Genomic DNA, 27685 nt, shown 5'->3' with positions numbered 1-27685 from the left:
ATAGTGGACCCTTTTAACTATGTGTGTCCACTAAGAAATATTTGCTGAGGTGTTAGTGTGCCATTGGACTGTAGACTAGTTGACTGCATGCCACCATCAAGTCATAGCACAACCACAGCCTTCCCCTCCAAATAACTTTTCTCATCAGGACTATGGTAAACAATGCCAGGTTTGAATATTTATGCTGTAAATTTGTTCATTATGGTCCTATAGTTGATGTGTGTACCACTCAATTCTTCCTTAAACGTTCAAAAACATTTTTGAATTGAAGAATGGGATACTGAACAAAATTTCTAAAATATGGATGGAGAATAGATTAGTAAATGTCAAATTGAAATAGGCTCTAGGATGCCAGGCATTGGTGGTGCACACCTTTAATTTCAACAGTCCGGAGGCAGAGGGAGGTGGATTTGAGTGAGTTCTAGGACAGCCAGGGCTCATGTCTTGAAAAACAAAAACAAAAAACAAAACAAAGCAAAAACCAAGAAATAGGTCGGGCGTAGTGGCGCATACCTTTAATCCCAGCACTCAGGAGGCAGAGGCAGGCGGATTTCTGAGTTCGAGGCCAGCCTGGTCTACAGAGTAAGTTCCAGGACAACCAGGGCTACACAGAGAAACCCTGTCTCAAAAAACAAAACAAAACAAAAAAAACAAACAAAAGAACAAAACAAAAAACAGATAAATAGGCTCAAGATCTAATCTCCAGCACTAAAATATAAACATAAACAGAAGAGGATGGAGGTTAACGTTTATCATAAATAAAGAAAATGTTTTCTAGCAGAATAATAATTAAAAAATAAAACAGCAACACCAGAACTCCAAAGCTTCCTTTGATAAATAGGTATAAGTTAATCATGTATGTTACTTAAACCCCCAAAGGATTAAAATAAAATAAGATAAAGACATATATATGAGAAATATGTAAATTAGCCAGTCTTCAAAACGTAAGCATATAGTAAAAATAAAAAATTCAAGGATAACTCAGGGTTTAACTCGAGTCTCTAGAGTTTTGTTGTCTTTCATTCTTATATTTCATCTGATTGTATTTTTACTTACCAACTATCATCTGTGCTTCTCTCTTTCTCTGTCTGTCTGTCTGTCTATCTGTGTGTGTGTGTGTGTGTGTGTGTGTGTGTGTGTGTGTTCATAACTGTGCAGGTACATGTGTGTGCTTCAGTGTAGAGGCCATAAGACAGTCGTTGGTGTCATCTTCAGAAATGCTGTCTACCGTATCCTTTGAAACACTGGAGCACACTGATTAGGCTAGGGTAGCTATCCAGCCAGCCCAGGGCATCCACTTGTCTCTGCCTCCTGAGTACTGCAATTTCACTGTACACCACCACTCTTGCCTTCTTTTAACATGGCATGTGGAAAGTAAACTCATGTCCTCCATACTTTCAGGGCAAGCATTTTACTGACCCAGTCAGCTCTCCAGCCTCCCTATTTTATTTAATTTTTAAGATTTTTGAGACATGATCTCACTGTGTAGCCCTTGGCTCTTCTGAGACTTACTATAGCAGCAGGCAGGCTTTTAACTTTGGCAGTCCTCCTGTCTTTGCCTTCTGAGTGCTGGTCTTAAAGCCTGTGCCAACATCTCTCTCTGGCTACATACTTTAGATTTTTAAGGTAGGCTGTTAGATCTTTGTCCGATAACTTAGGGCCCCCAAATTATTGAGAGTGTGGGGTATAGATGAGTATTAGAATCCCTGCCTTGACTGTGTGGGACTCCATTCAATCCCTAGTGCCAGAACCAAACAACGTGTAGATACTGGGTATTGTCAGATATGCTCGCAATCCTTCCTGCTGAGGAGGCTGAGGCAGGAGCATTTGAGACCAGTACTTTGAGTCCAGGCTGAGCACCATAGCCAGTCCCTATTTTTAAAACTCAGGCTAGAGAGATAGCACAACATTTAAGAGCCCATTACTGCTCTTTCAGAGTTCAGTCCCAAGAACCCATGCTGGACAGTTCACAACCTACCCATAACCAGCTCCAGGTGGATCTGATGCTTCTGGCCTCAATGGGCATTGGCACTCACATACATATGCCCACACACAGACATACAAATAAATGAAAATCACTAAAGGGAGGAAAATCCCCACAACTTACAGAGGATATTAGCTGGATTTTTTTCAGTGACCACCAAAAATGTTCGGAGCCAGGCACTCAGGAGGCAGAGGCCAGCCTGGTCTACAGAGGATGTGCCAGGACAGCCAGGGCTGCAAATAAAGTCTGAAACAAAATCAGGCAATTACTAATTCCTGGTGAGCTCTCCAACACTTAGATACAAGGAGGGCTTCTCTTATACTTAAAGTGTATTCTAACCTTATCAGCTATACTTGACTTTCTTGCCAATCATTTTAATTATTTCTTTCACTAAAATTTGCTGTTACTTAATTAGGTTTTGTTTTGCTGCTGATAAGCTGGTTTGCTTTTTAAAATGGTTTCCTATGTTTTTCCCCCACCAATCTGATTGAATTCAGGCAAGCTGATGAAGAATTCCAGATTTTGGCAAATTCTTGGCGATACTCCAATGCATTTACCAACAGGATATTTTTTGCCATGGTGGATTTTGATGAAGGCTCAGATGTATTTCAAATGGTAAGCTGTTTGGTTTCTTTTATGAATAAAAGTACAGCATGAATAAAGTACAGATAAAGCAAAATGTTTTTAATGATTCCAAGAAGTTAACTAGTAGTGCCGGAGAGATGGGTACTTGGTTAAGTGCTCTTGTTCCTTTTGCAGAGGACTGCAGGTTTGGTTCCCAGCACCCACACAGTGACTCAAAACCATCCATAACTCCAGTTCCAGGGGTCTGATGCTTTTTTCTTGCTTTCATGGGCACCAGGCATACATATAGTGCACATACATGGATGCAGACAAAATACTCATACACATAAAATAAGTCTAAAAATATTTTTAAGAAGTAAAATAGGAATATGTTAATGTAAGAGCTAAAGTATTAAACTAAAAGCAAAATATGCCTATTATTTTAAATATTTATTTATTTTATTTAAATGAGTACACTATAGCTGTCTTCAGACACACCAGAATTCAGTATTGGATCCCATTACAGATGGTTGTGAGCCACCATGTGGTTGCTGAGAATTGACCTTAGGACCTCAGAAACAGCACTCAGTGCTCTTAACCGCTGAGCCATCTGTCCAGTCCCAAAATATGCATAAGTAAAAAGAGTGATAACCCATGCCAGCCTAACTAGAGTACCGAAATTGGGCAGTAGGCAAGTAATATTCACACAGTTGTAAATTTGTTGTTGTGTGATGTAGTCTGTGGTGTAGCATAGACTGGATCCTCAAACTTCTAATCCTTCCTCCATCTCCCAAGTGTTGGGATTCTAGGTGTTCATCACCCTACCTAATAACTTATACATACATACATACTCACACACATGAATGTGTGTGAGCATGTATGTGTGTAAAGCAGAGGACTTTGTTGAATATAGAAAAATATGTGATCAGTGACACCCTCTACATAGTAGCAGTTTAAGCAGAAGTGGGGCAGGAGAAAGAAGTATGTATAATTAAACAGCCAAGCCAAGGCTATTTGTCTAATCATTGTCTCAGTTCTGGTTCATCAAGATGGCCAATGCAAAGTCAACAAAGCCTAATGAGATTAATCAGGTTCCCCGAGATCACCTCTACTCCAAATGTAGCCTTATCTTCGGTATAATTATCTTATTTGGAGGAGGGAATGTTGTCCTTCAGGAAATCCGACCTATACATATTCTTACTGTAAACATATAAAAAACAAGCCAGGCACAGTAACTTGTACATAAACTCCCAGCATTTGGGAGGTGACTATGCTGGAATTCACTCTGTAGACCAGGATGACTTCCAACTCAGAAAAATCTGCCTGCCTCTGCTTCCCCAGTGTTGGGATTAAAGGTGTGTGACCCCATGCCTGTTTTTTATTTGTCTTTTTTTGTTTGGTTGGTTTGGTTTGGTTTGGTTTTTTGAGACAGAGTTTCTCTGTATAGCCCTGGCTGTCCTGGAACTTACTCTGTAGACCAGGCTGGCCTCGAACTCAGAAATCTGCCTGCCTCTGCCTCCCGAGTGCTGGGATTAAAGGTGTGCACCACCATTGCCTGGCTTTATTTGTTTTAAGACAGGGTCTCTCTAAATTGTCTAAGCTTGTGTGAACTCCGTGTATTGCTCAAACAGTCCTTTAACCTGGACTTTTCCCATGTTAGTATCATGAGCTTGTTAGAGCTATAGAAGATAATTTTAGCTGTCGTGAATGTATGCTTTTTTTTTTATTAGAATAAGGAACAACCTAAAATAACTGGTATGGAAATGGAAAAAGTGTGATTATTACAGTCACAGGTAACCATGTGTTTGATAGCATGCTTCATAACTCTCCTTAGACAAATCATTTCAGCTGTATAATTATGGTCTTATGTCTGTGAAAGCCTAAATTTCTATCCGGCATGGTGATGTGTGATTTTAATCCTAGCACTCAGGAAGCAGACACAGGAGGATTACTGCAAGTTCAAGGCTAGCCTGGGTGGCTCGGCAAGTCTGTTTCAAAAAAGGCCTAAATTTTAGAATTATTTTTTGCCACTAAGATTATTTTCTTGGAGGTGGGCTCAGCTGTACGATGCCAGTCACAGACATGGGCATACTGGGCATGTGATACAGAATGAAAGCGGGGTCAACAGAATAAAGGAGGATGTGGGTCATCAGGGTGTTTCAAGAAAGGAGGGCAGTAGGGAGGGGGTGTCCTTAGAGTTTCTAGGACATCTGGAGTGCATGTTTGTGTAGACTGCCCTGGCCTTGGGGCCCTAGAGAGTCTCATGAGGTTGGGAGCGGAATCTACTGTTTGCATATTTCTTTTCCTTAATCGCTGTGGTGCAGAACCGCATCTTCAGATACTTGCAAAATAGAATTTGAATTCATGTGTGCCTGTATGAGCAAGTGAATATTCGGATAGAGGGCTGATTATTGGCTTTGATAAGTGCACGAACCTCAAATTAGATGATGCAGAAGAGGTTCATTCTAAAACAAAGTCAGGAAAACAACTGGGTCGGATCGTGCTAAAAGGAGATAATACTACTCTGCTCCAAAGTGTTTCCAACTAGCAACGGTCCAGCATGGGAGACGCTGAGAAGGCAGTTCAGTGTATTTAAAGATGTCTTCTAAGCCGTGTGTGGTGGCGCACGCCTTTAATCCCAGCACTTGGGAGGCAGAGGCAGGCCGATCTCGGAGTTCGAGGCCAGCCTGGTCTACAGAGTGAGTTCCAGGACAGCCAGGGTTATACAGAGAAACCCTGTCTCAAAAAAAAAGACAAAAAAACAAACAAAGATGTCTTCTGCTGGGAGCTACATTTATTCATCTTGTTCTTGTGGCACGTTATCATTAGGTGACAATAAATGCTGTGAGATTGTTTTTGTTACAAAAAAGATTATTTTCTTGGTAACTTAACATTTTCATGGACTACTCTTTATTCAGCTAAACATGAATTCAGCTCCAACTTTCATCAACTTTCCTCCGAAAGGAAAACCCAAAAGGGCTGATACATATGAGTTGCAGGTGCGAGGGTTTTCAGCTGAGCAGATTGCCCGGTGGATTGCAGACAGAACTGATGTCAACGTAAGTCTCCCTGCTTTACAGAAAGTGATTTTTTTTCATTGTCTTTGAATCTTACCTGGGGATCATAGCTGGTCTTGTCTTCATATCATTGATGTGGAATAATTTAGCAGCTCTTAGATGTTATTTCTAGGATGTAGTTTAGACTGTTTGATTGGATTAAAATAGAGGAAAGAGGTATTTTTCCCTAAAATTACATTTTGCCTGCTTTCATTTCATTATTAATTACAAAATAAATACATTTTATACTTTAACATGTTTTTCTATATCCTTTCCACTAGATTAGAGTAATTAGACCTCCAAATTATGCTGGACCCCTAATGTTGGGACTGCTGCTGGCTGTTATTGGTGGACTTGTGTATCTGCGAAGAAGCAATATGGAGTTCCTCTTTAATAAAACTGGATGGGCTTTTGCAGCTTTGGTAAGTAAATTGAAGAAGAAAAATAGAACAGAAAAGAACCTAATAATCTATTTCTTTTTTATTTTTTATTTATTTATTTTCCTTTGGTTTTTCCTAGGCAGGGTTTCTTTGTGTAGCCTTGGCTGTCCTGGCACTCTGTAGACCAGGCTGACATTTTTTTTAAAGATTTATTTATTATTATAATGAAGTACACTACAGTGGCCTTCACACACACCAGAAGAGGGCATCAGATCTCATTACAGATGGTTATAAGGCACCATGTGGTTGCTGGGATTTGAACTCAGGACCTTCGGAAGAGCCTTCACTTCTCTTACCTGCTGAGCCATCTCTCCAGCTCCCCAGGCTGGCTTTTGAACTCATAGAGATCTACCTGCCTCTGCCTCTTGAGTGCTGGGATTAAAGGTGTGCACCACTATCATCTGAATTTTGTTATTTTTTTTTAATTTTACTCATTTTTATTGAATTTTATTTATTTTACATCTCTATGGCTGTTTCTCCTTCCTCTTCTCTTCCTAGCCCCTCCCACTCCACCTCTCCTCTCTGCCCCACCCCTGTATCCATTCCTCCTCCCATTCTTTTCAGAAAAGGGCTGACTTTAATGACTATCAAGGAGCCATGACATAGCAAGTTGCAGTAAGACTAGGCTAGACAAGACAACTCAGTAGGAGGAAAGAGTCCCAAAGGAAGGCAACAGAATCAGAAGAAGACCAAGCTAGATCAGGCCCATGCAGGTTCCCTGTCTTTTGGTTGTCTCTGTAAGCCCCAGTGGGCCTAGTTGATTCTGTGGGTTTTCTTGTGTCCTTGACCCCTCTGGCTCCTACAATCCTTCCTCCCCTCTTCTGCAGGACTCCCTAAGTACTGCTTAATACTTGGCTGTGGGTTTCTGCATCTGTTTCTATCAGTTCCTGGATGAAGTCTCTCTGATGACAATGGGCTAGACACCAATTTATCAGTGTAGCAGAATATCATTAGGAGTTAATTCGTTGCCCTTTCCCATTCCTGCTTAGTTCTATCCTAGGCCTCTGTGCTCTCCATCCTCTGGGTGCTGGCTCTCCAGGCAGTGTCATGGGTGAGCTCCCTCTCATGGCATGGGCCTCAAGCTGGACCAGTCGTTGGTTGGCCACTCCCACAACTTCTGTGTCACCTTTACCACAGTACATCTTGTATGCAGAACAAGTTGTGTGTAGGTCAAAGGTTTATGGCTGGTTTGGTGTCCCAGTACCTCCACTGGAAGTCTGGACTGGTTAGGCAGAGATAGCTTGTTTGTGCTCTGTATCTCTCCTTGCTAGGAGTCTTAGCTAAGGTCACCCTCACTGATTCCAGGGAGTTTCCATTGCCTTTGGTTTTTAGCTTGTCCCAGAGATGTCCCCTTCATTGCAGTTGTCTCTCAGTACTCTCTCTCCCCATCCAACCCACACCTGATCCCTCTTGTTTCCATCCCCACCCCTACCTAGTCCCCTCTCCCTGTCAACCATAACGTCTTCTCTGTTTCCCCTTCTCAGTGAGATACATACACAAATATTCCCCCTTGAGTCTTACCTGTTACTTAGCTCCTCTGGGTCTGTCTGTTGATTTATAGCATGGTTATCCTTCACTTTAAGGCTAATATCCAGTTATAGGTAAGTCCGTACCATGTGTGTCTTTCTCAGTCTGGATTACCTCACTCAGGATGAACATTTGTAGTTCCATCCATTTGCCTGCATATTTCATGATGCCTTTGTTTTTAATAGCTGAATAGTATCTCATTGTGTAAATGTACCACATTTTCTGTATCCATTCTTCTGTTGAGGGACATCGGGGTTGTTTCCAGCTTCTGGCTATTATAAATAAGGCTGCTATGAACATAGTGTTGCTAGCAGCTAAGGCTGCTAGGAGCATGTGTCTTTGTTGTATGTTGGAGCATCTTTTGGGTATATGCCCAGGAATAATATAGCTGGGTCTTGAGGTTGATTCCATCCCAGCTTTCTAAGGAACCACCATATTGATTTCCAAAGTGATTGTAGAAGCTTGCACTTCCACTAGCAATGTAGGTGTGCTCTCGCTGTTTCCTGTGCTCCTCATCCTCGCCAGCATGAGTTTTGTCTCTTTTGTCTTTGTTCCTGGCCATTCTGACAGGTGTAAGGTGGAGACTCAGAGTTGTTTTGATTTGCACTTCCCTGAAACCCTCTATTTCCTTTTCTCTCCTCTCTCTCTCTTTCTTCCTTCCTTCCTTCCTTTCTTTCTTTCTTTCTTTCTCCCTCCCTCCCTCCCTCCCTCCCTCCCTCCCTCTCTCTCTCTCTCTCTCTCTCTCTCTCTCTCTCTCTCTCTCTCTCATGTGTATAGGCCACAAGTAGACATTGGGCATCTCTCTCTGAACCAGGAATTAACTATTTTGGGTTGACTTGTACAGCGATTCCTCAGAGAGCCTCCTGTCTCCACCTCCCTACTTCTGAGATTATAAGCACATACTAGTGCACCCAGAATATTCTCTTCGATTCTGTTAGCTTTCATCTATGTGAAAAGTAGCTTCGCTTTTTTGCTGTGGGATGTGGGTGCATGCCTGTGAAAGAGTGTATATGCATACAAGTGCACATGCATAGACCAGAGGAGAATATTTAGAGTCATTCTTTATTGCTCTCTACCTTTTCCCCCCAGATACAGGGTTTCTCTGTGCAACAGCCCTGCTGTCCTGGAACTCACTTTGTAGACAAAGCTGGCCTTGAATCCAGAGATCCATCTCTGCCTCTCCAAGTGTTGGGAATAAAGGCATGAGCCACCACACCCAACTCCACCTTATTTTTTTTAGCTGATCTCAAATCAGCTGGCCAGTGAGCTCTTGAGATCTGCCTGTCTCTGTTCTCCAACACAGCATTACATAGATGTACAGCCATGCCAGGCTTTTAACAAGGGTACTGGGTATTTGGACTCAGGTCCTCTTATTTTTATAGCAAGTAATCTAACCCACTGAGCCATCTATTCAGCCCCATTTTTTTCAGTGCAAGTGCACACTGACGCTTATGTATGTAGATGTATGTTCATGTTTGTGGAGGTCCGAAAGTGAACGTCTCCTGTTGTTGCTCAAGATCTGTCCACCTTGTTTTTGTTTTTGCATTTTAGAAGGTGTCTCAGTGGTTTGAGCTAGGCTGGCTGGAGGCCAGAAGATGGTACTGGATCCCCTAGAGTTGTAGGCATTTGTAAACTGCCAGATGGGAGGGCAATCAAATTTCAGTCCTTTACAAGAGAAGCAAATGCTCTTAACTGCTGTGCCTTCTCTCCAGCTACATGCCCTCAGCTTTTTTATATGCATTCTGGGAGTTGAACTTAGGTCATTGTCTCTTAGGTCATTGCTTTTCTACTGCTGTTATAAAACACTCTGACCGAGGCAACTTTATAAAAGAAAGCATTTAATTTGACTTAGCTTCAGAGGGTGAGAGCTCACATCTCAATCCAAAGTCAGGAGGCAGGGAGCACACTGGGAATGGCACAAGCTTACCCTCAGTGACACACTTCCTTTCAAAAGGCCACATCTCAAAATCCAACCCACACAGTTCTACCAATTTTGTACCAACCGTTCCAACACGAGAGCTTTTAGGTCTGTCATAGTGTTCATTGCTGTGAAGAGACATGATAACTAAGGCAATTCTTATAAAGGAAAGCACTTAACTGGGGCTGGCTTACAGTTCAGAGGGTTAGTCCATTATCATCATGGCAGGAAAAGTCCCCATATTCAGTTACCACCTTCCATCATGTGGGTCTTTCTTGGAGATTTCAGACACATTGTGAAGTGTGTTTGAAATTTATGACAAGTACCTTTATATGCCAAGTCATCTCTCTGTGGATTTTGTGGATTTTTATTTTCTGTCTTAAAATGGGTTTATCTCCTTCATATTATTAGCATCTCCAAAGCTTCAAGCAACTGATTTTTTGTAGAGGGTTTTTCTTTCTATATTTTATTTTATTTTTAGTATATGTGTTGGGGGGTTATATGTATGAGTACAGGTATGTGTAGAGTCTATAGAGGCATTTGATTCCCTACATGCTGGAGTTATCGAAGTTCTGAACCACCCATTATGGGGCCTGGGACCCAAACTCAGATCCCCTGGAACAGTAGCATGAGTTCTTAACCACTCAGGCCCCACTTAACAGTTCTTCTGAAAATATTTTTCAGCCGGGCATGGTGGCGCACACCTTTAATCCCAGCACTTGGGAGGCAGAGGCAGGCGGATTTCTGAGTTCCAGGACAGCCAGGGCTATACAGAGAAACCCTGTCTCAAAAAAAAGAAAAAAAGAAAATATTTTTCAGATATATTTCCAATACTCAAGTTTGAAACTCTTCTGTTTAATTATAGTTTAAAATCCCTTTAGAAATGATGTTGAATTGTGATCCTTATGGTAAAATATACATTTTAATAAAGAAATCATTTATTTGAAAAAACGTCATATGTTTTCTGAATGGATAAGTGTTTTCGTGTACCCACTAACCTAATCAGTATTAGCTAGCTAAACCATGAGTATTCCATTATTTTTGTTTTCTAGTGTTTTGTACTTGCTATGACATCTGGCCAAATGTGGAACCATATAAGAGGACCACCATATGCTCATAAAAATCCCCACACAGGACACGTGGTAAGGAAAGTTTGGAATTTTTTTGCATTGGATACTAAAGTTACTGTAATGATGATTACCATGTGAGGCCAGTGCTGACATATCCAGCAACTAGATACAGTTTTGACTGTTTAATCTTTGTTAATGAGCTCCAGTTACACTTAGAGCATACAGTGCTCCAAAGTGGAACAGTCTTTATTCCATTTATTGAGATCTTTTGACTAGGATAGTTAAGTCTCAAACTAAATATGAAAATTAGTCAAGTACCCGATTAACTGTTGTTTCTAGCCACTGTGCTAGGTACTAACAGATATGGTGATTGATTGGGAAAATGTGCTCCCTATTGTCATGTCTGCATTGTTTTCCCTTGTAGTTTTATATACTTAAATATTGTTTTTCTCATACATTTTTGTGAAATATACAGTACAAGTGCAAAGAAAGGAGAAATAAATAAATACTGAAGTAGCTTTTAACAGCCTCACAAAAGTGTGCTACATGCTTCCATAGAGAAAGTGAACTGACACTTTCCTAATGTTTAACACACCATATTTTAGGCTTACAACACTGTAATTCAGTATCTAATACAAAGACTGCATTTGTCTTCTCCTCCCAGAATTACATCCACGGGAGCAGCCAGGCCCAGTTTGTAGCTGAAACCCACATCGTTCTTCTATTCAGTATCCTTTGACAATAAGTCTTTATTGTTGCATTTTAATTTGCCTGTTTTCTTACAATTTTGTGTTCTCTGTACAGCATTTGGTTGGAGCTGCTATCCTAATGCAGGCATAATATCCTTTGGAAATTCTGTTGCTTATGTCTTCCTCAAACCTTAAATCTGACCAAGCCAGTTGATGAGCTCACTGATGTATGGAGGTCCACACATAATAGAAGCATGGCATGTCTTGTTAATAAAGCTAAATAGAACTGAGGGTTTAGAAGAAAGGGTGTAGGTGGTATTTAAAATGAAACATTAAGCCCAGTGATGGTAGCGCACACCTTAATCAAGAAGCAGAGGCCAACCTGGTCTATAGAGTTCCAGGACAGCCAGGGCTATACAGAGAAATCCCGTCTCAGACCAAAAATTAAAAAGAAAGAAAGAAAGATAGAAAGAATGGGTGAAACATTAATTTAATAGGCTAGAAGAGAAGTTGGAACTGAAATATATCTCAGTAGTATGGCACTGACCTAGCATGCACAAGACCCCAAGGTCAATTCCAGGCACTCTTCAGAGAAACCCTACATATAAAGTGCCGCAGGAAGAAAAAGGGAAAATGCTGGGAAAAAAAAGTGCTGGAAAGAATCTTGGCGAGTTTTTTGTTTTGTTTTGTTTTGTTTTGTTTTAAAAAAAAAAAAGCAGTGGGCTGCAGAGTGTGTGCCTGCCAGCCACCTTGACAACCTGAGTTAGATCTCCCGGACTGACACAGTGGAATGAAAGAACCAATTCCTGCAACTTGTCTTCTGACCTCTATACATCTAACACATGTGCAAACAGGTGTACCTATGCTACGCACACACACATATATACACAATTAAGTTAAATTAACTAAAAGCTAATTAAATTAATTATAAACATGGAACATGGGCAGTCATTCTTTTTTTTTTTTTTTTTTAGGATGAAAACTGAAAGAGTTTTATTGGGGAAAACATCTGTGAACTATCCAGATTTGGGGGGGGGGGGGTTAGTTGTAAGGGTCTCTGTGATGTCCAGGGTCAGCAAGTGATGACTGATCAGTGGGAGGGGAGAAGGCAGCTCAGCCCATCAAACTCAGGAGCCGGTGTTGACTCAAACTTCCAAGTCAGACCCCGAGTCGCTTATTTTAGGCATATTTAAGCCCAGCAAATTTTGATGATTTTTTTTCTGGTGATAATGAATTTAATCCTGTGTGCCCAATAAAGCATGCAGAAACCTCTTTGAGGAACAAAGGAAGCTAAATAAGAATCAGACATGACGACAGGGACGCTTTGTAAAGTCCATCTGACAGCTTAAAGATAGGTTCTACAGATAGACAACATATGACATAAAGATGAGACCTTATAGACTAAGTGAGAAAAGCGAGCTTGTGATCAGGTTCTGGGGAAGGCTCCGATGTGGTCTCACTAGCCACACATAAACAGCACTAGCGTAGAATGCTTGTCCACTCCCAGGCCTCTGGGTGGATGACAGATATATAATTCCTTCCCTTGAAGGGACAAGCCTTTTGGGTAACACTTCAGGTCCCCTTGTGCTTATCTTTGAACATGAGGACCTTCATACCTCCTATAGTAGGTTGGCCTGACATCAGTGAACGGGAGTGAAGACATGGAAGACTGGATACACAGAGCCTCGGACAGGAGCACAGTTCAAATAAAATTCTGGGCAGTCAGTGACATCGCCTAATGAAGATTCTGTTAGAGGGTTGTCTTAGTTAGGGTTTTACTGCTGTGAACAGACATCATGACCAAGGCAACTCTTATAAAAAAACAACATTTAATTGGGGCTGGCTTACAGGTTCAGAGGTTCAGTCCATTATCATCAAGGTGGGAGCATGGCAGTATCCAGGCAGGCATGGCACAGGAGGAGCTGAGAGTTCTATGTCTTCATCCAAAGGCTGCTAGTGGAAGACTGACTTCCAGGCAACTAGAGTGAGGATCTTATACCCACACCCACAGTGACACACCCATTCCAACCAGGACACACCTATTCCAACAAGGCCACACTTTCAGATGGTGCCACTCCCTGATCCAAGGATATACAAACCATCACTAGGGTAGAAGTGGGAGGGGCTACATGAATAGCCCTGTGTATTTGTCACTCTCCTACTAAGGTGGTAAGATATCCATATGAGCAAAGAGTTTATTTGGCTTATGCTTCCACATCACAGTTCATCAAAGTAAGTCAGGACAGGAACTCAGGCAGGGCAGGATCCCAGAGGCAGGAGCTGATGCAGAAGCCATGGTGGAGTGCTGCTTACTGGTTGGGTCACCATGGCTTGCTTATGGGAGCACCGGTGTTAGAACTCAGGATCACCAGCCCAGGTATGATACCACTTACCATGGGCTGGGTGCCATCAGTCACTAAGAAAATGCCCAGCAGGGTTGCCTACCGCCCAATCTCATGGAGCCATTTTCTCAGTTGAGGCTCCCTTCTCTCAGACAGCTCTAGCTTATGTGAAGTTTACATAAAACTAGTCAGTACAGTGGGCATTCATCCTTTTTTCTCTCCTGGCTCCAGTGTGACCAGCTGCCCTGTGCTTCTGTGGCTGTGATTTCCACCATGATGAACTGTGAAACTGTGCCTAAATAAACCCATCCTCCCTTACATTGCTTTTATCGATATCTTACCACCTTGGCAGTTGTTCTTAATAAGGCTATTGATCAAGGAGAGAATACAAGATGGTAATGAAGCCGGGCAGTGGCAGTGCACACCTTTAATCCCAGCAGAGGCAGGCGGATTTCTGGGTTCGAGGCCAGCCTGGTCTACAGAGTGAGTTCCAGGACAGCCAGGGCTACACAGAGAAACCCTCTCTCAAAAAAATAAAAAAGAAAAGATGGTAATGAAAAGGTGAATATAGTCATCAGAATACCTATTTCTCTCATATCACTTAATTATACCCATAGGCAGTAGCTTACAATGTGCATCATGTACATAATTAACTTGGAATGTTTGACCATTACTAGTATTCACAAAGTACAGGTGATGGTCTCTTTTCTGCTTGAACAAACTTTTTTTCTTTAAACATTGATATCACTTATTATTCAACCATGCGATATGCTTCTATGCTGTAGTATTTCTCATTTTGATTTATGTAGCTGGTGTTATCAGAATGAATAAGTATAAGGTTATTCTACATGGGGGAATTTTCCTTTTTCATTAGAATATGACAAAATTAGATAGCTGAGTAATAATTTCTGCTCGAAAGTTTAATTGTTGAATATCTGAGATTATTTTCCATGTAAAAGTGAGTTGCTATTGTCTAAAATGATGCATATTTCAAGGATGTCCTTTTCAGGGGTGTTGATGATGACTAGTGGGGTTAGAAAATTGCTGTGTTCAAAATGTGATATCCAAAAAGCTAATTTTATATATAGGTGGGATTTCTTAGAAGTATGTTTTACTTTACAAAACTGAAGTATTTTCAGCCATAATTCTTTTGAGGGGAGCAATATGGGGTTTTGGTGTTGGTTTGGTTTGTTTCTTTGAAACAGGGTCTTACTATGTAGCACTGAGTGACCTATGATACATAAACCAGGCTGGCTTTGAGCTCACAGAGCTCTGCCTGCCTCTGCCTTCCAAGTGCTCAGATTGAAGATGCGTACCACCATACCAGGTACATGATCTTATCTACCCTGGGCTGGCCTGTCTCCCAAGCCTGGCTCAACTTTACTTTTTAATTAAATCTTTTTTTTTAATTAGGTATTTCATTTACATTTCCAATGCTATCCCAAAAGTCCCCCACCCGCTCCCCCACACACCCACTCCCACTTCTTGGCCCTGGCGTTCCCCTGTACTGAGGCAGATAAAGTTTGCACGACCAATGGGCCTCTCTTTCCACTGATGGCTGACTGGGCCATCTTCTGCTACATATGCAGCTAGAGAAAAGAGCTCTGGGGGTACTGGGTAGTTCATATTGTTGTTCCACCTATAGAGTTGCAGATCCCTTTAGCTCCTTGGTTACTTTCTCTAGCTCCTCCATTGGGGGGCCCTGTGATCCATCCAATAGCTGACTGTGAGCATCCACTTCTGTGTTTGCTAGGCCCCGTAATTAAATCTTTACAGTTAATATTGTAAACATATAAGAGTTATTTGTTTTGGGTTACTACCTTAAGGTTTATAAATTCATCTTAATTTTCTTCATGAGAAACTGGGAATAGGAAAACGGTTGTCTTTTGTGGCTACATGAATTTCTCCTTAAACAGTTTCTCTAAGATGGTGGGGTTACCTTAGGAATGGTGCTTTTATGTGAAGCTGCTACCTCTGACATGGATATTGGGAAGCGAAGGAGTAAGTCACATGTCACAATGGTTCAATTCTGCCTTTAATCCAGAATAAAAAAAAAATCTTAACTAATCACTTTCCCTTTATAGAAAATTCGAAAAAGAAACTGCAACTTCTAGGAAGAGTTTTCTATGTTAGTCCACCAAGAACAACTAATGATTTTAATGATTTTATTATCTATTTCTTCCCACTTTTTTGTTCCGTTGACTTTCTTTTGTTTTGAGATAAGCTCTGCTACATGGCCAAGCTGAGCTGGAACTTTCTATTTATTTATTTATTTATTTATTTATTTATTTGATGTGTGTGAGTCCACTGTAGCTGTACAGACTGGAACTTTCTATTTATTTATTTATTTATTTATTTATTTATTTATTTATTTATTTATTTGATGTGTGTGAGTCCACTGTAGCTGTACAGACTGGAACTTTCTATTTATTTATTTATTTATTTATTTATTTATTTATTTATTTATTTATTTATTTGATGTGTGTGAGTCCACTGTAGCTGTACAGATAGTTGTGAGCCTTCATGTGGTTTTTGGGAATTGACTTTTTAGGGTGTCTGCTCACTCTGGTCAACTCTGCCTTGCTCAGTCCCTGCTCACTCCTGCCCAAAGCTTTATTTACATAAGTACACTGTAGCTGTCTTCAGACGCACCAGAAAAGGGTGTCAGATCTCATTACCGGTGGTTGTGAGCCACCACGTGGCTGCTGGGAATTGAACTCAGAACCTTCGGAAGAGCAGTCAGTGCTCTTACCCACTGAGCCGTCTTGCCAGCCAGAGGTGAAACTTCCAAGCCTCCTGCCTCAGCCTCCATGCTCACCATCTCTTCCCACTCATGAGAATATCTTGGGTTTTTGTTGTTGGTTGTATTTTTTTTTTTTTGAGACAAGGTCTATACGGCCCAGATCAGCTTCAGACTGGCTGTGTACCTAAGGCTGACCTTGAATCTATGATCCTCCTGTTTCCACCTTAAAGTACTAGGTTACAGATAGTGCCGTTATATGTGGTTGTCTGCTTTGCTGGTGAATGAACCCAAGGACTGATGCATGATAGCCAAGTATTTTACCCACTGAGGCACTTCTCCAGCCCCATCTGTAAAAACATTTTAAAAATTGAATGTGTGAGAGCCAGACTTGATGGCAGTAGCCCATAATTCCATACATTCAGGAGGGTGAGGTAGGAGAATCACAAGTTCAAGGCCTAATGGGTCTATAAAATGAGATGGAAGCCAGCCAGACTACAACTTACTTAAGACCCTGTCTCAAAATACAAAAGTAAAAAGAGGACTGAACATATGACTGTGTGGTAGAGCACTTGCCTAACATGTTCTAGAATCTTGATTCAGTCACCAATATCCCAAAAGGAAACAAAAAAACTGTGAACAGGCCTGGGAATATATCTCTATTATAGGTTGCTTTTTATAAATGAGCACACATTAACAGTACAAAATGTGTGTGTGTGTAAGGGGTAATGGGACACATCTTTAATCCCAGCACTCGGGAAGCAGATACAGGTGGATTTCTGAGTTCGAGGCTAGGCTGGTGTACAGAGTGAGTTCCAGGTCAGCCAGGGCTACACAGAGAAACCCTGTCTTGAAAAAAACCACAACAAAAATACTTGGGAGGCAGACGTAATACTGATGCAAGTTTGTGTGTAGAAATTGTTGTAAATTCAAGCTATTCAATATAAAAGACATAAAATCCGGCTATTTTATTTATAAGCTGTAAGTCTAGGTTAGGCAGGCTTTGGAACTATTCTAGCTTATACCCAGCCCTCTCTCTGGCAGCCTTCTTCTCCCTTGGTATCCTTTCTTCTCTCCCTGAGACCCCCAGCCAGGTAACTGAAAACACATCTACCTCTATAGACTGCCCAATCACAGGATTTAGCCTTTTATTAACTAATCTGGGGAGCAAGGTTACATAGCATCCATCACTTGGTGTACATGAGGGTCTCCTCAGGGGCAACCAGATCTTGGGGGCCAGTATTTAGCATTTGAATACATAGCAGCATCACACCAACCCCCTATATTTGAGGCCAGACTGGTAAATATAGCAAGTTCTAATCAAGACAAGGCTGTAAGAGACCCGACCTTGAAACAAAACAAATCAAAAGCTTAGGTGTGCTGTGACAGTACACACCTATAATTCCAAACCTTGAGAAGTAGAAAGTAATAGAATTACAAGCTCTTGGCCCCCTGGGAGCATGTACTTTTTACACTTTAGAGCATGCACGTATTGTTGGGTGTGGTGGCATAGTCTATGATCCCTGCACTCTAGAGGCTAAGACAAGATTGTGGCCAATTGAGCCCCCCACCCCTGTGCTGTGTACTAAACCCCTGTCTCAAAAACCAAAGAAGCTATGCAAGGTGACACACTTGGAATTCAAGCACTTAGCCAGTAGAAGCAGAAGGGTTAAGGAGTTCAAGGCCATTTTATGCTACATAGTGAGTTTGAAGCCACCTCAGACTATATGAGAGACCCTGTCTCAAGGAAACAAATATTCACACATTTGTATTATTTCAGAAAGATGCCCACAATATAACTTGTTGTTAGCACAATTTCTGGGATTTTATTAAAATGATGTTACTCATACCTAATATTTATTTTCTGTAAAAAGATAAATATATTTATTGGATTTCTGATTTGACAGATAATTTTTGCCAGGCATAGGTGATACACACCTATACTTCAAACACTGAGGAGGCAAGATCATCTCAGATTGGGGGGTCATTCGCTGCTACATTGTGAGACCGTGTCCCAAAAATAATAAAAATAAACCTTTCATTATAAGATATATCTATTAATGTATTAGTAAATAATACACTGTGATGTCTTTATTTTCTAGATTTATTTTTAAAGTATTTTTATTATTTCATGTATGTCTATGTTCATATGTATGTGTGTGTATGTATATATGTATGTATGTACATATTATGTGTCTTAGGGTTTTGTTGCTGTGAAGAGGCACCATGTCCAAGGCAACTCTTATGAAAGACAACATTTACTTGGGCTGATGTAGTTTCATAGATTCAGTCTGTTATCATCATGTCAAGAAGCATGACAGCATAGAGACAGACATAGTGCTGGAGAAGCAGAGAGTTCTGTATCTTGATCCATAGGCAGCAGAAAGGGACTGCTTCTGCAGGCAGCCAGAAGGCGGCTCTGGATGGAGCTTGAGCATTAAAAGATCTCAAAGCCCACACCCACAATGACACACCTATTCCAACACCTCCTAATAGTGCCACTTCCCATGGGTCAAGCATTCAAACGCCTGAGTCTATGAGGGAGCCATACCTATTCAAATCACCACCACAGTATGTATGTATGTATGTATGTATGTATGTATGTATGTGAATGCCACAACATGTATGTTGAGTTCAGAGGACAACTTGTAAGAGTCCCTTCTCTCTCTTACTACGTGAGTCCTGGGGACCAAACTCAGTCAGGCTTGGCAGCAAGCACTTTTTCTTGCTGAACCACTACCTTGCTGGCCCAATGGTGATTTGTTTGGATTACCCATTTCAGTACTCCTCATTTGGAAAATGCCATCTAAATACAATCTAGTTTGAATTTAAGTGATAAAACACTGTAGCAGAGTATATTGAAATCATCATAATTTCATCTAATTCTTGGATTCTTTTTTTTTTTTTTAATATAGTCCTACTACATAACCCTGGCTGGCTTGGAATTTGCTATGTAGAAAGAGCATGCTTGCCTCTGAACTCACCATGTAGAATACACCTCTGCTCAGGGTGTACTCTAACTACTGGTTCTAACTAACTGCACTTCCTGAGTACTGAATTACATGTGTACTCCACCACAACTGACCGTTTTTCTTTAAGACCTATTTTTACAGCGCTTGATTATAAGTGTGTCTGTCTGTCTGGGTATGGGTATATGCATATGAGTATACATAGATATCCTTGGAGAGGTGTTAGATCCCTCCTGGAATTGGAGTTACAGGTACTTTTGAGCATACCGATAGGGGTACTTGTTAGTGAACTTTTGTCCTCTATAAGAGCAGTCCGTGCTTGGAACTGTTGATCCATCTCTCTAGCTCCATACTTGGCCTTTTTTGTCTTCTGGAGATACTCACATATAGGCCAAGCTGATCTCATACTTAGTACTTAATCTAAGCTGGCCTTGAACACTTGATATTTATAACTCTTCTTCTCAAGTCCTGGGATTACAGATAGGAGACTATTTTTTAACGTTAAACTATTGAAGGCTGTGATGCTTTTAATTTTTTCTTTTTTATCGTTCAAGACAGGGTCTCGCTATATAGTCCTGGTTAGCCTGGAACTTACTTTGTCGACTGACCTGGCCTTATATTTGCTTCAATCCTGCTGCCTCTGCTTCATGAACTGTGAGATTATAGGCACGGTGTGATATATTTAAGGAGATGTATTATTTTATACAGTTGAATTGCACAGGTATATAAGTAAATTGACTCTATTGCATTGTACTGAAGTAAGCTTACAAGTAATGCAAACTCTGAAAGATTAAAAAGTGGAAATGAGGACTGGAAAGATGTCTCCGTGGTTAAGAGTACTAACTGTTCTTCCAGAGGTCCTGAGTTCAATTCCCAACAACCACAGAGGAGCTCACAGCCATCTGTAATAGGATCCGATGCCTTCTTCTGGTGTGTCTGAAGACAGCTACAATCAATGTATTCATGTACATAAAATAAATAAATAATTCTTTTTTTAAGTGAAGGTGAGAGCTGGGCAGTAATGAAATGACACACACCTTTAACCCCAGCACTCTAGGAGGCAGAGGCAAGCAGATCTCTTAGAGTTTGAAGCCAGCCTGGCCTACATAGTGAGTTCTAGGACAGCCAGCAGTACACAGAGAAATGCTGTCTTAAGGTGGGAGGAAATGAGATGGGAGTGACTCTCTATGATTCCTTTCTTCTCTATGATTGCCTTCCTTTCTTCCAGGCCACCTCTCTTCCTCCTAAGCTTTGTTTTCAGAGTCTATATTAAAATGATAAAGCCCTCCCCACAGATGGGGCTTAAATCAGTTGGAGAGCTGAGTCTTAGTATGCTTTCCTCTTTGGCAGTGTCCAGCCTACACTGTGCAGGTGGTTTGACAGGGGCGAGCTGATGACGTTACTTTTTTTTTTTTCTCACAGTGATGTGTATTGCTGGGATTGGACTCGTTGTGTTATTCTTCAGTTGGATGCTCTCTATCTTTCGATCAAAATACCATGGCTATCCATACAGGTATATTCTTATTTTACCTATTCTTAAAATGATTAGAGTTAGTATTGCTTTATAAGAGTTTATTGCTTACCTTTCTATGCCTTCATTTTGAAACGTCTCCTGATTTCCACTTGTTTTCCTGTTTCATTTTGGTTTTGCAACAGGATCAGACTAGCCTTGAACTCCTGATCCTCCTGTCTCTATCACCCAAGTTCTGGGCTTACACTATCATACTGTGTTGTAGAGGTCGTTGTACTTGAGTGTGCATTTTCTATGTTGGCGTTTTGAGATAGGGTCTCACTATGTATCTCTCACTGGCTTGGAACTCATTATGCAGCCCAGACTTCCCTTGAACTTGGCAGCAGTGCTTCTGCACCTCAAGTGCTGGAGCTAAGGGCATGTAACTCTCCTGCCTGGTTTGTGTGGTCTTTATCGCTCTCCCCTCTAATTTGAGATAGGGTCTCACTATATAAGTGAGGCTGAATCCCAACTCACAGAGCTCTGCCTGCCTTGGCCTCCCAGTGCTGGCATTAATGCTGTACACCACTACAGCTATCTGGTAATTTCTTTTATGAAATTGCAAGGAGTTTTGTTGGAGGGGGGTTGTTTGGTTTGCTTTTCAAGACAGTGTTTCTCTGTATAGCTCTGGCCATCCTGGAACTTGCTTTATAGAACGAGTTGGCCTTGAGTCACAGAAATCTGCCTGCCTCTGCTGGTATAAAAGGTGTGCACCAGCCGGGCGTGGTGGCGCACGCCTTTAATCCCAGCACTTGGGAGCAGAGGCAGGCGGATTTCTTAATTCGAGGCCAGCCTGGTCTACAGAGTAAGTTCCAGGACAGCCAGGACTATACAGAGAAACCCTGTCTCGAACCCCCCCCAGCCCCCCCCCCCAAATAAAAAGGTGTGCACCACCACCTGGCTATTGTTTATTGTTTGTGTATACATGCATACATACACACACACACACACACACACACACACACACACACACACCTCATGTATGCAGAGGCCAGAAGAGAATATCATTTCTTTTCCCTGGAGCTAGAGTTAGAGTTTGTTATAAACTGCACCATGTGGGTTCAGGTCCTCTAGAAGAGCATTTCTCCAGCTCCTTGGGTTCTTGGTTGGTTGGTTTTGTTTTGTGTATGCAGCCCTCCAGGGGCTGGCGAGATGGCTCAGTGGTTAAGAGCAGTCACTGCTCTTCCGAAGGTTCCGAGTTCAAATCCCAGCAACCACATGGTGGCTCACAACCATCTGTAACGAAATCTGATGCCCTCTTCTGGAGTGTCTGAAGACAGCTACAGTGTACTTACATATGATAAATAAATAAATCTTTAAAAAGAAAAAAAAAGATCCTTCTCCAGCTTGAGTTACAAGTACTTCCCAACACCATGCCATGTCAAGGTGGCTCACAGCCATCTGTATAATTACAGCTCCAGGTTATCTAATGCCTCTGGCCTCTGAGGGAACCTGCACTCAAGTGCATATACTCACATATAGACACACATAATTCAAATTAATAAAAAGAAGCCTAAAAAACAGAAAAGGAAAACAGCTAGTTTCAAATATTTATAAAGTTAATAGAGATCCCAGTGGCTTAGGAGAGGAAATTGTTAATGTTAAAGGTTTTTGGTTTTGCTGTTACAGGCAAGTGAAATGGTTGGCTGGTCTGTGTTGGTTTTATAATCTGAGTATTATTTGGGTATTTTTTTAAAGACTTATTTATTTTTATATGTATAAGTGTTTTACCTGCGTGTATGTATTTGTAGCACATGCATACCTGGTGCCCACAGAGGTCAGAAGAAGGGCTTTGAAGCCTCTGGAACTAGTTACCATTGGTTGTGAGCTGCCATGTGGGTGCTGGGCATTGAACCGGAGTCTTCTGTGAGAGCCCTATATGCTGTTAACTCCTGAGCCAGTACTCCCGCTTCCACAGTCTATGTTTTAATACATAGGTGTCATCCTATGGTATTGCAAACTTATAATCCCAGCACTCAGAAATACAGCCATGATCAGAGCTGGATTGTCTTTGGCTACATAATGAATTTGAGCTGGCTTCAAACTCATTATATGTTTGAGCTCATTATGAGAGACACTGTCTCAAAAAACGAAGATGGCTACTGGGTCTTTCCGTGTTTCTCACTTTTGTTTTTGATACTTAGGTCATGGTACATATATTAAAATCAACATATTATGTATTTATAAAATGTCAAACTTAGCTGGGTGTGGTGGCGTATTCCTTTAACTCCGGCACTTGGGAAGCAGAAGCAGGCAGATCTCTTTGAGTTTGAGGTCAGCCTGGTCTACAAAGCAAGTGCAAGACGGCCAGGGCTGTTACACAAAAAAATCCTGTCTCAAAAAACAATAAAAAAAAAAAGTAAGCCGGGCGTGGTGGTGCACTTTAATCCCAGCACTCGGGAGGCAGAGGCAGGCGGATTTCTGAGTTGGAGGCCAGCCTGGTCTACAAAGTGAGTTCCAGGATAGCCAGGGCTATACAGAGAAACCCTGTCTCGAAAAACCAAAAAAAAAAAAAAAAGTAAAGCCTTCTTATTCTCCTCTCTCTTCTCATGTGTTCCCAGCCAGCCTTTTTTCTTCTTCTGTCCTTCTCTGCCTCTACCCCTTTTCCAGGTCCTTGCTACCCCCCACACAATAAACCTGCTTTTATACTAAAAGTAAAACTTAGTTTCCTTTCAGAGACTAATATACTGATATATATTTTATTTCAGCTTTCTGATGAGTTAAAGAGGATTCCAGAGAAACATTGACACTGGTAATGGAAACTGAAAAATAAAAACTATTTGGTGTTTGAAGAATGCAACTCACATATTTTATATTACCTCTTTTTGTCAAGTGATCTAAGTAGTTAATCATTAAACCAAAGATGTGTAGTGCCTTAACAAGCAGTTGTAAAGATCATGAAGTGTTTGGAATTGTGCTCCTCCTAACCTTCCCTTCCCAATGAACTTAGGAAACATTTGGGGTTTGTAGTATTAAGTACTTTATAAACATTTAAAACTACTACTTCATTTTACTTAGAGAAAAACTCAAAACTACTATAGTTAACTTGATTTTATCTCATCTAAGGTTGGGGATGGAAGGTTCTGAGCAGGAATCTCCACCTCTGCCTATTGCAAACAACTGCATCTGGAAGCCATTGTTCCTTTTCCTTCTTTGTGCAGATGTGTGTGCTTTACAGACCTTTCCTCTTGGGCCCAGGTATCATATACACTGTGTCATCTGAAAATGGACCGTGTCGCCTTTGGAAAGATACATGTCTTCCTGTGTCTTTCCACCTGAAATCAGCTACATATATGCCTCCTTTTACACATTCAGAAGTACCTCTAACTAAAGACTATGATTTGTGCATGAGTGTGCTATAACTACCTTGTACATGGAAAGATTTCTCATTCTGTTTCTAGTTTTATTTAAAGTAGCCCTTCTCTAACAATAATAGTTTCTTGCTAAAAATCAGTATAACTTATAAATGGTCTCAAATGTTTGTGTAAGTTACGCATTGTTATTGATTTCATTCTTATGTAACAGAAAAATAAGCTGAGTTGTGTTCATGGAAAGGACTCCCTTAGAAGAATGAGAAAACACAATCATGAAATACTGATTTGTTGCCTAGGTACAGAAATGAAATGGTTTGCCAGGCTGTGGTAGATGAAGGCTGAGCTCTGTGAGTTTGTGGTCAGCCTGGGCTACATAGTGAGACCCTGTATCCAGGGGAAAAGAAAAAAAAAGGAAGGAAGGAAGAAAAGTAGCATGTTTTCAAGCTGAGGCTGGGGCTCAGAGGTATAGTGCTTGCCTAGCAAGAGTTACACTCTGTGTTCAATCCCAATGCCTTAGAAAGATTTCTTGAAACCTGGTCTGTGAATTTTTCCTTGTTTTGATAAGGACTGTTCCTTGAAACCTGGTCTTTTGTTTTTTAAAACACATGTTCGTAAAACATGGGGCTATTTTTTTAAAATAAGTGTTTCTTGAAACCTATTATGGCTCTTGTTTTCATTTTTGTTTTTGTGTGCCGGTTTTCTAAAAGCAATGTTCTTGAAACCTGTCTTTGAGACAGAGCTCTCGCTGCTCTTACCTCTCTTAGGGAGAGCTGTCCCGCCTTCAGCTCACATTCATCCTCCTGTCTCAGCTTCTCAAGTGCTGGGGTTGCAGGCTTGTGCCACCATTGACTGTAATCTGCTTTTGCTATCAGTTTAGCTTTTTATTTACCCCGTCAATTAGAGATACAAAGAATGGTAGCAGGCACCTGCCTCTGCTCTTAGCTACCCTGCTGGCTGAAGTAGAATCCAAGAAGACCAAGAACTTGACACATTCTGGCATCATATTAACACCTCATCTCAAAAATATGTCAGAAAAGAAAACTATGAAGGGATTTTGTTTGAATTTTATCTTTTTTTCCTGGTAGTGAAAATAACCATATATGCTAACCAGTTTTCTATGAGGAATATTTAAATCATGGTTATAATATGGCTGACTCTGGCTTTCACCATAGTTATTAAGAATAATCCAGGGAGCTGGAGAGATGGCTCAGTGGTTAAGAGCACTGACTGCTCTTCCTAAGGTCCTGAGTTCAAATCCCAGCAACCACATGGTGGCTCATAGCTATCCATAATGAGATCTGATGCCCTCTTCTGGTGTGTCTGAAGACAGCTACAGTGTCTTACATATAACAATAAATAAATCTTTAAAAAAAAATAGGTTTGCCAGGGCTAAAGAGATGGCTCAGTGGTTAAGAGCACTGACTGCTCTTCCAGAGATCATGAGTTCAATTCCCGGCAACCACATGGTGGCTCACAACCCTCTGTAATGGAATCTGATGCCTTCTTCTGGTGCACCTGAAGATAGCTACAGTGTACTTACATACTGTACATTAAATAAATAAATAAATAAATGATCCAAAATGCTACTGTTAAGAAAGTGTACTCTTAGGCCGGGCAGTGGTGGCGCACACCTCTAACCCCAGCACTTGGGAGGCAGAGGCAGGCGGATTTCTGAGTTCCAGGACAGCCAGGGCTATAGAGAGAAACCCTGTCTCAAAAAAGAAAGAAAGAAAGAAAGAAAGAAAGAAAGAAAGAAAGAAAGAAAGAAAGAAAGAAAGAAAGAAAGAAAGAAAGAAAGAGAGAGAGAAGGCAGGAGGCTTGGAGTGGAGCTCAGTGCTAGAGCACTTAAAAGGCTGTGGGTTCAATCCCAAATACCACAAAAATCTAGGAATGTAACTGAAAAATGGAAAGACATATTAGAAACTACATTTAAAATATAGACATGGATATGTGACTGAGTTGATACAGTGCTTGCCTAGCCATGGGTTCAAACCACAACATCACATAAGCCGGGTATGGGTGTAAGCACATGTGTGTTATCCCAGTGCACTCGGGAGACAGATGGGAACCAGAAGTTCACCCTCATCCTTGAGCATAGCGTGAGTATAAGGCCAACCTGAGCTACATAAAGACTCTATCCCAAAGACAAAACAAAAAACAAGAAAAGATACTGTGACTATTCCCTGCTATTGATCATGCAATAGCCTTCCCATGTCTTATATAATGGAGTTTATAGAAAGAGATGGACATAATTGACCCAGGAAAAAAATTTGGGGGTGATTTGTTGTGGTTGCTACAAATTTGATGACTAGAAGGATCATTCCTTGTAAATTGAGTGATTCTTAATTTCTTATCTGCTATTCATGTACTTGTCTCTGCCAAATGAATTTACGCTGTGATTCTTAGGAAACTAGTGTGAAGACTTGTCAAGTTGAACTGGGCAACACTCCTACTGTGTTATCTCTAGCTGCTGGTGCCTCCCGTGGCCAGTGTTTTGTGTGTTTTCTCCTTGTTTAAGAGCAACATTCTTGTATGGAGAAAGGCTTGCTCTGGCTAAAATCTGTGAAAAGCAGATTTTCTCATTTAAAATAGTGTTACTTTTGTGGAAATTTTAAATTTAGCTTTTATCTGAAGTGCCTTAAGTAGATTCTTAATTTACTTTTCTAGTACTGGTTTGAATATAATTCATTATGTATTTTTAATATACTGTTCAAAAATGATACATACTATAGCAAAGATAACCAAATGTCTGGCTTACTGCTTTCTGTCAATAAACTTTTACAATCTAAATTACATGGTTTTTTTATTCTCTATTGTCACTACTTTTCTGTTACTATTATAAAATACCCTGACTCAAGCAACTTCAGGAAGACACGGCCCATTTTGGCTCAAAGATGGAAAAGAATATATCTAGAGAAGACATGGCAGCTGCAGCATGAAGCCCTCAGGCAGTCAGGAAGCAGAAGGAGAATAAGACCAGTGATGTACGCTAGCAAGACTGTCTCTAGAAGGTTCCACAACCTCCCAACCACTACCACTAGCTAGCAGATGAGCCTGTGAAGGTATTTCATGTTCAAACCACAGCACATTTCTCCAGAGGGATCAACATGAAATACCAAAGGGGGATTCTTTTTTTTTTTTTAAGATTTATTTACTTATTATATGTAAGTACACTGTAGCTATCTTCAAACACTTTTTTTTTTTTTTTGGTTTTTCGAGACAGGGTTTCTCTGTATAGCCCTGGCTGTCCTGGAACTCACTTTGTAGACCAGGCTGGCCTCGAACTCAGAAATCCACCTGCCTCTGCCTCCCAAGTGCTGGGATTAAAGGCGTGCGCCACCACGCCCGGCTCAAACACTTTTTCTTCTCTCTCCAACCCCACTCGCTCCAGCCCAAATATTTATTTATTTAAGTACACTGTAGCTGTCTTCAGATATACCAGAAGAGGGCATCAGATCTCATTATGGGTAGTTGTGAACCACCATGTGGTTGCCGGGATTTGAACTTGGGACCTTTGGAAGAACATCCAGTGCTCTTAACCACTGAACCATCTCTCCAGGCC

At 41.0% G+C, this 27685-nt stretch overlaps 1 protein-coding gene across 4 annotated transcripts in view; it reads left to right on the top strand.

The window, feature by feature from the left end:
* The window catches only part of Magt1 (magnesium transporter 1), a 43719-nt gene extending 16806 nt beyond the window's left edge, over positions 1-26913 (top strand). Inside the window, exons 3-11 of one of the 4 annotated variants that reach the window (NM_025952.5) lie at positions 2482-2599; positions 5467-5607; positions 5886-6026; positions 10542-10631; positions 11224-11287; positions 15517-15591; positions 20722-20812; positions 23518-23561; positions 23971-26913. In NM_025952.5, the coding sequence (NP_080228.5) occupies positions 2482-2599; positions 5467-5607; positions 5886-6026; positions 10542-10631; positions 11224-11287; positions 15517-15591; positions 20722-20812; positions 23518-23533 (736 nt within the window). In that variant the 3' untranslated portion in view covers positions 23534-23561; positions 23971-26913. Of the gene's footprint in view, positions 1-2481; positions 2600-5466; positions 5632-5885; positions 6027-10541; positions 10632-11223; positions 11288-15516; positions 15592-20721; positions 20813-23517 lie in introns of all 4 variants that reach the window. The other 3 variants (NM_001377002.1, NM_001377003.1, NM_001190409.2) reach the window with 3 other exon arrangements.
* Positions 26914-27685: the final 772 nt, after the last annotated feature.

The sequence above is a fragment of the Mus musculus genome, chromosome X (genome assembly GCF_000001635.26).
Source record: "Mus musculus strain C57BL/6J chromosome X, GRCm38.p6 C57BL/6J".
Taxonomy (NCBI): domain Eukaryota; kingdom Metazoa; phylum Chordata; class Mammalia; order Rodentia; family Muridae; genus Mus; species Mus musculus.
This window is presented reverse-complemented; position numbering and strand designations above follow the sequence as displayed.